Genomic DNA, 13,955 nt, shown 5'->3' on the forward strand with positions numbered 1-13,955 from the left:
GACTGATTCACTACTCCCTATTGTTGATTTGTTGTTTATATAAAAAATACAGCGGGATTCAAAAGATTTGAGAAATGTATAAACTTTTTGAGATACTGGCTGATTTACTGATTATTTTAACAGAAGAGTAATAGTTGCTATGGCAACAAGAAAATCTTTTCTGTATAATTTCCGTCAATTATTCTGAATGAGAGTAAAACTTCGCACATTGCCTAGATTCTTTTGGGATAAAGTTGTTTTCAAAGGGTTTTTGGAATCAATTATCAGAAGAAAATTGCATAACTTTAGCCCCGGCCATCTAAAAGCGTCAGCGATTGTGTTGCGATGTTGTATCGTAGTTTTGTGGATTGGTTTTTCAATTTTTGAAGATGAATACCTCTACTGAACATGAAGAACTAAAGACTGGGAGCGAGTCTGCTTTAGACCAACAACAACATGTTTCACCGGAAAACACCCCAATTGAAAAAGAGATATTACAACATGAACAAGACAATACGCATGAAAATGAAAAAGACGAACACGGCACAAATTTGTCCGAAAATCAGATAGCGTCCGATAGTAAAGAGATAGAAATAATTGATATAGATGAATTTTTAATACGAACTAAAGAATGTGGTCTTTCACAATTCGCAATAGTGTTGGGAATGATGTTAGTGACGTTCACGTTAGCATATACACCCTTCATCTTCTATTTCATTGGTTTTGACCCACATTGGATCGACACGGAGAATGGAACAGCTCATTATAGGGAAGATAATTCCAGATGTTTTCTTAATGAGTCTCAATGGCGGTACGATCATGAGAAAACCACAGTTGTCACAGAGGTAAACAAATTGTTTAGTTTCATTTGATTGCCTTTACAATATCCATACATCATGATTAACTAAAATAGGGAGGACAAAAGACAGATCAGACAGAATCTCATTTTTTTGAAAAAAGTAGCCACGAGAAGTTTTTTCGCGTTGGTGCAATGCAACATGCTCTATCCCACCAACACAAGAAAAAAAGTGCGTGTCTCATGGTTTCTTTTTTGTTTCATGGGACAAAAAGTGAGGGAAATACCCAAAAGACACGCTGATTTTGTCCCTTGGACAAAAGTGAGAGAAGCATTTATGTTATCAAAAGAAAAATGGGGTTGAGACACGAGAAAGCGTTTCAGGTTGGTGGGATGGAGCATGTTGCATTGCACCAACGCGAAAAAAAATTCTGGTATCCCATAGCCTTTACTGTCAAGAATTATTGTGAAAAAATCCCTTGGTAGAAAATTAAAATCCTCCCTGGTGATACGTTTACTTTATCTAAGAACTCAAACAATAACACCTACCACTTTTCTTATTCTTTTATAGTATGGTTTGATTTGCGATAAATCCTGGATGTTATCAATGTTGGGATCCATTGTGTTTGTTGGATGGGCTTTGGGAAGCTTCGTCTTTGGATTTTTTTCGGATAAATATGGTAGAAAATTAGTCATGATACCCTGTTTATTTTTTGATCTCTTCTGTTTATTTCTTCACGGATTCATTTCTTCAATATGGGTTCTAATGGCTGTTCGGTTCATTATGGGATTCTTTCACGCTGCTCCTGCCATCAATTCTTATATATTGATCGTGGAACTCATTGGTCCAAATTATCGAGTGCTTGCAGCGAACGTAGCTGGCGTTGTATGGGGTATCGCCACAGCTGTATTAGCACTGAAAGCATTTCTTATAGATGATTGGCGTAACCTATGTATTGCAGCTTCTGCTCCTTACTTTGTCTTGGTGGTATTGGGAATGTAAGTTAATCTTATCTAACTCTATGAATTACTTTTTTAGCTATTTTTTTTTCTTTAAAGATACCATAACGAGAAAATAACGAGTCTTATGGGAGTAGTTTTGATTGAAGGGGAGCTTTGACAAAATATCAATTTTGTCTCCAAATAGCAGATGCTATTTGACAATAACTCATAATATCTGTCGAGCTCATTCTTAGGATTCGGATGATTTCCACCTTGACATTCAAGTCTCATACTATAGAGATTCTTGGTTGGACATCTTCCTCTAAAGACGTTTCTAGAAACTTCCTTATTCAAAATAATGCAATGTTTTCCAGGTTTCTCCCTGAATCAGTACGCTGGTTGAATGCCAACGGAAGATCAGAGGACGCAGAAAAGATTTTACACAAAGTGGCAAAATATAACAAACGAACAATTGAGAATGTTTGTTTGAAACAAGAAGTTGAAGATCAAAGTGGATATTCATATCTTGATCTTTTCAATACAAGAAAAGTTCTGAAAATCACATTATCACAGGCCTACATTTGGTACGTGTTTTGTCTTTTTACAATATCTTTTCGCCATACATGTTTTATATAAGCAAGTAATATCAGGCTCGCATTATTCTTAAAATTCTATTGAGAGCCATTATTTTGGTAGCAAAAACTGAGCACGCATATGCTTATAAACGTTTCATTCTTTAGGACTCGGGACACTTGGGCAATTTCAGGGGGAATTTTTTTCATTCTAAAGAAGAATTTTTTCAAAAACTGTTTTGAGAGTGGGTAATCAAATAATGTCCAAAAAATTTGTTATGGGCTAAAACAGACGTCACAAGCGAAAATCCTTGGGACCCGAAATTTGACGAAAATTCAAAAGTCGCTAAATTCTAAAACCACTTATACCATTAGGATATTCTCGAAAAAACAATACCATAGAGGAATTTTAAGCGGATATGGTCGAATTTTCAACGTAACTCGAGAGAAACGGCGTCAAAGTGACGTTTTCTAAATGTTTGGCGTTAACCTTATACTACCAAGTTATACTTCTTGAAATTACCCCTTCATTCGAATTGATTTGTGCATGTCCAAATTATATACTTATACCATTGGAAAGCTCTCGAAAAACGATATGGAGGACTTTTAAAGCGAATATATGGTCGATATCTCAACGTAACTCGAGAAAATGAACGCCAACATTTAGAAAACGTAACTTTGACGCCGCTTCTCTCGAGTTACTCCGGAAATTGTCGTCCCGGGTCCTAAAGAATTATATTTGTGAAATGTTTCAATTTGTACTAGTAATCGTATGGTTTGGAGTGCAATTAACGATTAATCACGAGTAACAAAGGAGAAAATAGTAATTTGCACGAGTCCGAAGGACGAGTGCAAATTACGGTATTTTCTCCTTTGTTACGAGTGATTAATCGTTAATTGCACGACAAACCATACGATTCCGAGGTAATCGTCAGTAAATAATCATTAGTAAATCATAGTTTCTTTAGAAAAAGGGAAAATTTTTGACATTCGAATTGCAATGCAACTTATGTACACAAAGCGAATTTCTTTGTTCTTTTTTATATTGGAGAAAAAAAATGTCTTTGTTTTTTATTATATAGTAAAAAAAAGTCTCTGACACAGGACTTGGGACAAAAAAGAATAAGGGGACAAAAGTGTCCCCCCGCCGAAGAGTGCAAAAAGTGGTAATAGTGCAATTAACGATTAATTGCACTCCTCTAAACCAATCAGATTCGAGTAATTTTGCACGGCTGACGATTACTATAATAACTTCTACATTTGTTTCAGGGGGTGTCTTGGAATGGTATATTATACATTGTCATGGGCGTTTGCAGATCTGGGAGGTGACATGTATCTGAATTTCATTTTGGCATCGATTGTGGAATTACCGATGCACGCTGCTTGCGTTATTTGTCTACAAAGGTATACTTCAATTTGCATTTTTGATGATTTGGCTCTAGATTAGATACTTATTTCTCGACCGTTTGGCTAGGGCTAGTCCTTCTTAAGCTTCGAAGATAACGTTAAAAAAGGGTCACCCTTTAAAAGGTGATAAGCCTATTCCTAACAGAATCTTTCTTTTTTGTTTTTAGTTTCGGACGCAAACGTACAGTTGTGGTATCGCTCTTCCTCACTGTAGTATTCACGTTGGTTATCATGATTCTCATTTACTTGCAAACAAAACATGAAGGTAGGACCTATATACAACCGTATATTTTGTGCCAAATCCTATACACCTATACCCTTAGCGGCGCGGTCGGCTTTTTCTAGGGACTTGTTATGAAGTTACAAGGACGATTTGTTCTCGACACACGGTATTTCGCTGAGGGTAGATAGGTGTATACAAACTTTATTCAAATTTTAAAAACGTTTTTTTATTTCAACTATCGAAAACAATAAACCAAAATATGCGGAATTTGTAATTAAAATTTTAACGTGGATTTTAAAAAGATCTTACTCATAGATGGTAGCGGGCCGGTTATATAATAATTTTAACTTCTACTACAGTGCTCAAATATTTTTCTACCTAAGATAGGGATTAACTGGGGCAGGAAAATTTAGTATATATTTGTTAACTTTTCCCCCTTTTTTCAGAAATCAAATTGGTGTTTGGTTTGTTGAGTAAATCATGCATTTCGTTAGCTTTCATGTCTTCGTACATGTGGTCCGCTGAAATCTTCCCAACCGTCGTTAGGTAAAAGTCCTTCTTTCAAATGCACGTTATTTTATAAGAACATAAACTTTTGAAGCCTCGCGATGTTCTTAACTTTTTCAGTTTTAAGCCTAATAATGTTCTTAACATGTTCTTATATTCCTAAGTTTTTTAGTAAATTTTCCCTTTTTCGTAAGAAATCGCGGGTATTCGGGAGTCCGCAAAGCCTTGAATTGTAATTAACTTTTTACTAATATTTTGGCAATTGAAGCCTTATGTTCTTATATAATTTATTTGTAAAAAAACGTGTAGGAATATTTGTTTGACTGCAGTTAGCCCCTGGTTCTCCCATTTTCACGCCTTCTTCGATTTTTACGGAAAACACCTCGCAGCAAACTTTTTTTAGTAATTGTAAAGTTTGAGGGTGCAAGAATTTTAAAGAGGAGTCCAGTTATCTTTTTAAAACTGTTTTCATTGTTATTGTTACGGGTTATGGCTATACCTTCATAACATAAATGAATTAGTTATATAATCGACCAAAGTCTCGTGAAAATGACAACAGTTAACATGATTTAAGTATTGTTATTAAATTTTCTGTTCTAACAGCTTATGTAGATCATTTTGACACTAAGCCATCTCCTTTCAGATTTGATTTATTCCAGACAACTCCCGTGTTTTTTCCACTGTTTTTCTAATTATGCCCGGCTCTATGAGACGATCTATTTCTTAGTATATAAGTGAGTCTGTGACCGCAGTCGGAGGCGACGCAAAGGCTCCTCTTTCGATAGCTATTACCCGAAGGTAGGGAAGGGGGCCACTCTCTCTCTCCCTGGATTTCTCCACTTACCCTCGATCCCAACCTCGTTCCCTGCGCATTATCAGCTTTTTGATGATTACTGATAGCGCGTCAATCAGTAACGTAAATAAAGCCTGGGATACACGGGACGAGGTTGCCTCGATCCTTCTCCTAATTGCTGAGCATCAAGCAGAGAGGCATCATGTTCCATTTTGAGGATCTTTGGCATGACCCGACTGGGGTTTGATCCCACAACTTTGCGAACCGTAGCCGGATGCTCTACCACCGCACCACGGTTCGCTTTTCGCATATTTCTTAGTAAACGTCTGAGTTGGAAATAATTTTATTATGAACTGTTGACACCCCTTCGTCCATTAAATTTCCTGGTCCTCTAATTTTAAAATTTCTTAGTCTGTCGGGAACTTTTTGCTTCTTTTTTTGTCATTCCCCTTGGGTTAGAATCTGACAGTTTATGTGTGTCTCTCTTTGGGCTGCCTGGAAACTTGAAAAATGGTACACTTTGTTTCCTTGGTGGTTTAGTTTTCTCGTAATCTAGAATTCTAATTTTCTTCTAATCTCTTATAGGACGCAAGGGTTAAGCTTCAACATCGTGACGAGTCGACTTGGAGCTGCTGTGTCACCTTTTACAAACAACCTGGACTTGATCCATCCTATTTTACCATTCTTCGTAATCTGTGTATCAACAATAGTTGCGCTTTTCATGTGTCTCTTCCTTCCCGAAACGCTGGGAAAACCAACGAGGGAGAAATTCGAGGATATCTATGACGATTGAGAAACTTGATATCTGCGAAAAAAAAGAAGAATGGAAAATTTATTTCGTTTGATATTTCTCTGCATTGTCGATCTTGTAATAGGTTTCAGGGTTGAAAAAGTTCAAGAGCTGTAAAAAACTGAAGATCTTATTTTTTTGGCATTAACCCCTTATATTCGAAGAGGTTGGCCAAATAATTAATTGGAAAGAGTGTTATAAAGATTGGTATTTTAAGTACTAAAATCAAAATATTTTTCTAGAAATTATTTAGTGTGAGGACGCTCACTAGGTAGGCTCGGGGGTACGTATGGTGGGGGGTGGTCAGTATTTCCATTTTTTTAACACACAATTCATACTTTTTTAATTACCCCCTATTTTGTAAATTCCATTTTGTACAGTTTTTAGTTTGTAAATTCACTTTTTTTTACCAATGAAAAAAGAATTGATTTTCCATGAAAATGACGTGTCATCTTTTTGTGTCTTGTTAAGAAAATTTTGTTTCGAAAATAGATGTGCAAAAATGCCTTTAATTCCATGCATTCTTTTCGAGACAAATATGACACACTTTTTTTACCACTCTAAGAAATTCATGTTCATTAAAATTTATATATGTTTTACATTATTAGATTAGATTAAAACTTGGGACAAGGAAATGCATGGAATTCTATCAAGGTGTATGTGGAAACCAGGGAAGGGTATTACGCTAATTTTCCTTGAGCCTGGTTTTTATCTCCTAGATAGTGCTTTTATACCATGGAATTTCGAATGCTGATGTTGGCTTTTTTCTTCCATCTAAAAAAATGCTTCTCAGAATAATAGCAGTAATTGATGTAAGAAAATTCCCTAGATTTCCATTAGCGATAAGAATATTTTCCAAATTTAGAATTGGACTAACATTACATACATATCTCCTGTTGCTGCAACTTTCTCTTCTGTTAGATCAAGATAAGGGGTTAGCCAATCCTGTAAGATGACATGGAATCTTGTCCGAAATTAGGACAAACCAATTTCATTGTCATTCATTATAAATGAACAATCTAAGCCAAAGTGTACTTTTTTGTTATATTACTGTATATAAGACGTTTTACCTTCATGGATAAGATTACTTTAAGATTTCACAGATTTCGATGTCATCTGAAAAATTAAGTCCATGTGGATAGTTCAAAGTTATCCTGGATATCCAAGCTCAACATTTTAGAAAAAACAAAATTTACCTCAACATACAAAGTTCTAAGAGCTTGGTCTCCCTAGAGAATGAAAGTGCAAACCCATGTTTCCAAAACTTTCCTAGCCAACCCAGGGCAGCAAAACAGAACTTGATAAAAGCAGCCTTACAAGATCTAAAACCATTAAAAACATCCAAAGATTACAGCAGAGTCCATGAACAAGTTTGCATGCATTATCATGACCAATCATCAGACCATGTTTTCTTCTTTTTCATGTTTTCATGTAACAGAAAGCTCTATCTTCACTAGCAAGTGGAGGACTATCCTATTTTTGCTTCAGAATTGCTCCGCGACGTGTAAATTGGTCCTTACGACTTTAGCGAAGTGAGCGCAACCAAGCAGACTGCATTCTCATATGGAGTATGCAAATCGCTCTAGGGAGACCAGGCTGTAAACCAGAACATAAAATATCAAAAACTAGACTGTGAAATAGTTTACAGCCTGGATATCCAGGCTAGTTCAAAGTTTAAGAGCGCTGACCGTAGTGAATTCTTAATATTTCCCTCTTACAAATATAAAGTTCTACTTGATGTAGCCCACAAAACTATGGTATGTTATACATAATCTGTTAGGCCAATTATCCGTGAGTCTGAAAATTTAAGAATCGTAATGAAAAAGTTTGATGAGGAAGAAAATGAAGACTTTTGCGTCTTGCGAGGAAGAGTATTTCAACTTTGAAGTGATAATTTTCGGCGAAGAAAAAACATTTTGAAAATTTTTTTGCGGTAGATGGTGTATCTTTGACCGAACTAAAATAAGTTTTTCGGAAAATTTGCCTCAAAATCTTTAAAATAATGCTTTTTGACCAATTTTCCATCCCAATTTTCCATAGAAAAACAGCCATAACTTTTGATGCATTGATTTAGAAAATTTTTCTGAAAAATTTAAAACAGTTCAATTCTTTGCGGACTAAAAAGGTTCATTACCCATTAACACTTTTTATAAAAGAAGGTGATGCGACATATTATTAACGTCTTTTTAAAGTGCATAACGTCATTTTTGCAATTAGATTCTTAATTACTCTGAAGGGATTTGATTAAAAAGCAATTTATAAAGGCTATTCTTTGTTAAAAGTGTTAAAGAACCTAACACATAACTTTTATGTTCAAATACTAAAATCAATTTTCCGACTATGGTCAGAGCCCTTAAAGGGTTAAAAAAGGCCTTTGTCGCTAAATATTTGTCCCCTCCCTCACCTTTCAAGCATATTTAGTGGGTCAAATTCGTAATTTGCTCCCGTAGGCGAATAAATCCAATATAGTGTGCCAACATATAATCTGGCATTTCACGGAACGAGGTTCACCCCGGGAGTAGCGTCACTGACATTCTGAATTATATCTTTGTTTTTGGGTTTTTATAGTTTTGCTGGCACATTCGAAAACTATTGCTCAAATTTGGATCCAATCATCCCAGATCGTTCGTTATTGAAAAGTATTTCTACAAACACCACCCGGAAAGGTAGGTAAATGTATTCCTTAGAATTTTCAAGTTTCATCGTCTGAGGAAATCCCCTCGGTAATAATTGGGGGTAAATTGAAACCGAAATTTGCTGACTTCATACGAGTTTCAAAATCATTAATTCACCTAATTCATTGTGCTAGAAAAAAGGGGAAAATGCCAAAATAACATCTTCATCTCGCCTCGATGTGGCAAATTTCTAAGAAGTGAACAGCCTTAAAATAACGGGCAAAGTTTTTTTCCTACCACAAACAAAACCATTGAAAATGTCCATAACGTTTTTTTTATTACAATACCTAAAATTTGGCTGAGGCGGATGTGCTTATTTTTTTAGCAATTTTCAGCCTAAAATGTTCTTAAATGCATTCTTAATTTTTCAGACTACTCTAAATCGAAAATATCATGCAAAAAAAAGAGCACTTAAAATTGGTAAAATTTGGACAATATTTGACTCTCGATTTAAAAAAAATGCTTGAAAAGAGGAAAAAATTGTAGTTTCTCGTCATTTTTTTACCAAACTGAGGCTGGGCATGTTTTTACGATGTTCTTAATTTTTCAACGGATTTCAGCCTCAATGTTCTTATAAACTGGGTTCTAATAAAAAAAACGTGTAACAGGCCGGCATCTTTTGTTAGTAAAAATTATGAAAAGTCAGGGAATTAAGTTGGTTTTATTTGCCGATCTATGGACCTCCCTTTTTAAAAATACCATCCAAGATTGTTACAACAAATAATAGAACTAAAATCTGTGTCAAAAGGTGTGCAGTGTTTTTATTTTTGGCCACAACTTTCCAAACAGTTGTATAATAAAAAAATTGGTATCATTGGGAAGATAATATTTGAATGTGTTTACATTTTCCACCAATTATTTTTTTTTTAATTCGTGCATGAAAGTGAAGCTGAATACGTTACATATATTTGTTAAAATTGAAACCCTGAGTGAAACAAAAGTTGACATTTTAAGCGAATGGACTTCGGTTTCTAACATCTGGTCAATATGTGCAATAGCTGGTAATATCATTTAAGTCAATTTGATCATGTTCAAAATATTCAAACAGTGCAGGGGCTGTTGCGAAATCAATGAGTCAATAAATCATTGTCAAACTATAAAAAACTCAAACTGTTACATTTTACACTAATCGAACAAGCATTCCCCCACTGCGTCATAAGGATACACATTACAGTATACCCATCAATCAGTGCGTCTGTTCAAAGAATTTTGGGATATCAACCCACTTTTTTTTCGAACGAAACTCAGACTCCTTCCAATCTTCCCTTTCCTGAATTCAATGTTAAATTTTTTTTCTTCTAATAATGTCCATTTTCTTTCCTTGGAGAGTAGTCTTACCTAAAGAGAGCTGAAGAGACACGAATCTCAAATTGGGAGAAAGGCGGAGAACGGAGATCTATGCTAGTTACACTTTAATAAGATCGAGAATATTTTGAAATCCGCCGCTTTTACAATAATAGTACTCATAGTTAGAATCTTATTGTAATTCAGCCCTTTCTCAAGAATGAATAATAATAAGCCCCCCAGCAGACCTTCAATTCACGCAATCACACAAATTTTCGTATCCAGGAGGTTTGAAGGAAATCTTGAATTGGTTGATAAATGTCCTGAACAGGTGTTTTGAGTGAAGGTACTGAGAATCCGGAGCTCATTAATTGTCTTTGTTTAAAACTTAACTTGTGCACTCGGAAATCGTTAAAAGAAGTTTTCCTTCGCCATTTTTTATACAACTCCTACACCAGCTAACTTTTCATCAATAATTTTCCGGCAAATAAAGTCAAACCCACATTTACAGTATACAAGTCAAGGAAAATTACAACATACTAATTGATCCTTTCTTAAACTACCTATTCAGCAATATTTTCTGGTATTTAGTATATTTTATGTTGAAATTCGAAACAGCTGAATAATCCCACAACAAATACGTAAAACATACTACTTTATACCCACTTAAACCCCGAAACCAAATTGTCATTAAACTGCTCAGCTCAGACCTTTGAATCTTACTTATTACGTTATTACATGATAATTTTTATCATTGTTGTCTTATAAAGATTATCTCTGAGGGTATTTAAAACCGGTTTTGAAAGTTTAAATATTACGTCATGTCATGTGAGTGAGAAAGAAAAGTGTTCCTCTGAAAGTTATGGAGTTGTCAGCTTTAAAAATAGTTGTCAATGTGAAGTAATTTTTCTCCAACGCATGCAATCTTAGAGCCTCTCTTCCATCCGAACGCTTTACCTTGCTCATTTTCTAGAATTTATTTATCCGTTTGTCCTTTCTCACATCAGGAATTTCTAGGTAGTTATGTCCCAAAAATCGATTCTAAAAAGCACGCTTGCGCATGTTTATCTTACCCAAGCTTCTGCGCTCAGCTTTCCACTATTCACAGCTGGGTAGTATCTATTTTCTTGTTTCAGAGAGTCAAGATTGATAAACGGGCTCATTAAAATTACAGTGTTTATTTAGCATCATCATAAATCACAACTCGAACATTCAACCATTAAAATTACGTTCAGATTTTCCGACTTTTTGTAAATGCAACTTACTATGAACTTCCTTCCTTTCAATCTTATTGTTGCGTTTACTAACCATTCAATTTTTCTGGTTGTTTTCTGGCTAAATCCCATAACGCTGTTCAAATGCTCCAAGTCGTCAAAACAGAAACTAGGGGTTCCCAGTTTAAATTCTCACTATAGACCTTTCCCTATCAAGTGATCAATTTTGTGACGTCATCTCAAAAATCATGTTTACATGAAAATGAGGCGGGGTATGGGAAATGATCGGAAGTTTACAAAATAAGAGGAATTTTGTAGAAAACGAAAGTGAAATATCTTTTGATCAAATGGAACAAAATTTTCAGGTATTTCTCATTAGACCAAAACAAACTGAACTGTGATATATAAGATTAATCAAAATTTACATTTTACAGAAGTGGGTTTCGGGAAAGGTCTATTCCATCTGTATGCTTGCCCTCAGCCGAGGGTAGTTCACGGTCATATTTAGGACGTTGAAGAGACATAGTTTTGACGTTCTTTAAATGATCTGATATTGTGGTGGCGTACTGGCGACGACCCACGTTCAAAGCTCTAAAAAGGTGGCAACGGAAGAGAGTTTTTCTTTGATGTGCGAAAAGACTTTCTGCGAAACTTTTTAGGATATAAGGCAAAAAAACACTTTTAACTCCATATCTTTCAGAATGTGCGTCAGAAGAAAGTTCTATATTAAGTTCCAGGTACCTCTCCACGTAGTGTAGCAGGCTAGACGACTAATTAGTAGAAATAAAGCAAAAAGTAAAGGCTTGGGGACACGAGAAGTTTTTTTCGCGTTGATGCAATGCAACATGCTTTATCCCATCAACACAAGAAAAAAAGTGCGTGTGAAAAAAAGTCTCATGGTTTCTTTTTTGGTTTCATGGGACAAAAAGTGAGGGAAATACCCAAAAGACACGCTGATTTTGTCCCAGGGACAAAAGTGAGACAAGCACAAATGTTATCAATTAAGAAAAATGGAGTGGAGACACGAGAAAGCGTTTCAGGTTGGTGGGATGGAGCATGTTGTATTGCACCAACGCGAAAAAAACTTCTCGTGTCCCCAAGCTTTAATGGAGGGAAAATTTTTAAAACGACTCCAGTCTATTCGCCACGTGATTAGATTGTTACTATTTCCTTCTGGGTGGTATTTGCTTTTTCGTTCAAGAGAAATTGATAAATGACTGTGATGTTTATTTTAGCATCATTAAAAATCAACAATTCTTGCAACAATTAACCTTATTTAAATTACGCTTAAATTTTCCGGTTTTCGTAAACACAACGCTTGTGTTTTTTCCTACCACAATTTCATTTTTCCTGTAAATTCGTAAAGAAAGAAAAAAATTCGCGTTGGATATCCTTTCCATTTCACCATAGAATGGGCTCTTGTTTCTTTTCTGAGGATGTTTTCGTTTATATTGAATCGAAAAGATTTTTAGAAATATTGGAACGGGGTTTAAGAACGCATTGTCAGGATATGAAAAGAAACGATTATGAATTTTAACGGACAATTTCTTTTTAATTTTTCTTTGATGACTTTAATGTTCCTGTTGTTTTGCTCTCGATGAATAACGATGTCATCAATATAGTTATGTAAAACGAACGATTTTTAATCACCCATTAAATATTTGATTTGTTTACTTGCGTTACTATTGAACGCTGCGTCCGTCTTGTGCGCCCTGGCCTTTTTCCACCATGGAATTCCTACCATTGAGTTTCAAGCCCTAAGGGCTAGAGGTGAAACTTTAACCCTTCTCATGCAAGAGAAATTGAAGCCACTTATTTCCCATCCAAAACGCACATAGAACACGCCGTAATCATGACGACGGATTGCATCTAGCGGTTTCTTTGTTTTGATAGATTTAAGTTTCAATCTGGCGCGCGGGCGTTCTGGATGGGAAATAAGTGGTTTCATTTCCCGTCCAGGAGTTTCGCCTCTAGCCCTTCGAGCTTGAAACTCAATGATTCCTACCTTTCTTTCACAACTCTTAACTTTGGCTTGCTTTTCACCATAAACTTTTGACCAGGATGATCTTTTCATAATCTATTTCCATACGAAACATATAGTCTTTGCAAAGTATGCACGTACACACGGCCCCCATTTTCATCTTAGGGATATAGTCCGTGCCAAGTCTGGTTAAGGTCAAAAGGGATTGAAGAGACCTTCAAAGTCTTACCTTTCATAATTACTTTCATAAAATTATAATCTTTGCAAATTATGCACGCACACGGCCCCGCTATACAAAGCTCCTTTTTTTCATCCTAGTGAAAATGGTCCGTGTCAAGTCTGGTCAAGGTCAAAAGGTTTTGAAGAATTATTACTCTTCAAAATACTTTCAAAAAAAGTATTATCTATTCAATTACACTTACTCGCTAACCTTGCTAGGCAAAGGTCTTACTTTCATCCTAGGAAAAAAGCTCATGCCAAGGTTAAAAGGAAGTGTAGAATTCATTTTTCATAAAGATATTATATTTGCAAAAGATACAAGACTTTGATATACAAAGCTCCTACTTTCATCCTAGGGAAATAGTCCATGCCAAGGTCAAAAGGGAGTTCGGTATTTGTCAACGTCTTATTTATTATACACTTATACAAGGCCTCGCCATACAACGCCCCTACTTTCATCCTAGGGAAATAGGCCTTGCCAAGGTCAAAGGGAGTGCAGGATTTGTTTTACGTACACAACGTTGTTATTGGATATCCGTTGGTATGAATTCTATCCGATTCATTGCGTGGTCA

At 35.6% G+C, this 13,955-nt stretch overlaps 1 protein-coding gene across 1 annotated transcript; it reads left to right on the forward strand.

The window, feature by feature from the left end:
* Window positions 1-210: 210 nt before the first annotated feature.
* LOC136806992 (solute carrier family 22 member 15-like) lies at window positions 211-6,159 on the forward strand. The gene is made up of 7 exons (XM_067063569.1): window positions 211-824; window positions 1,347-1,774; window positions 2,092-2,301; window positions 3,559-3,693; window positions 3,864-3,961; window positions 4,366-4,465; window positions 5,805-6,159. The coding sequence occupies exons 1-7, from the start codon at window positions 369-371 to the stop codon at window positions 6,010-6,012; spliced, it is 1,635 nt and encodes a 544-aa protein (XP_066919670.1). The 5' UTR covers window positions 211-368; the 3' UTR covers window positions 6,013-6,159.
* The last annotated feature ends 7,796 nt before the right edge of the window (window positions 6,160-13,955 follow it).

Source organism: Clytia hemisphaerica, unplaced genomic scaffold (genome assembly GCF_902728285.1).
Source record: "Clytia hemisphaerica strain Z4C2 unplaced genomic scaffold, Clytia hemisphaerica genome assembly, whole genome shotgun sequence".
Lineage (NCBI taxonomy): Eukaryota > Metazoa > Cnidaria > Hydrozoa > Leptothecata > Clytiidae > Clytia > Clytia hemisphaerica.

Excerpts from the sequence above, each read along its gene's own strand:
- LOC136806992 (XM_067063569.1), top strand. The coding sequence starts at position 369 with ATGAATACCTCTACTGAACATGAAGAACTAAAGACTGGGAGCGAGTCT. Across the intron at positions 1,775-2,091 it reads GTCTTGGTGGTATTGGGAAT|GTTTCTCCCTGAATCAGTAC; the intron begins GTAAGTTAATCT and ends AATGTTTTCCAG. Across the intron at positions 4,466-5,804 it reads ATCTTCCCAACCGTCGTTAG|GACGCAAGGGTTAAGCTTCA; the intron begins GTAAAAGTCCTT and ends AATCTCTTATAG.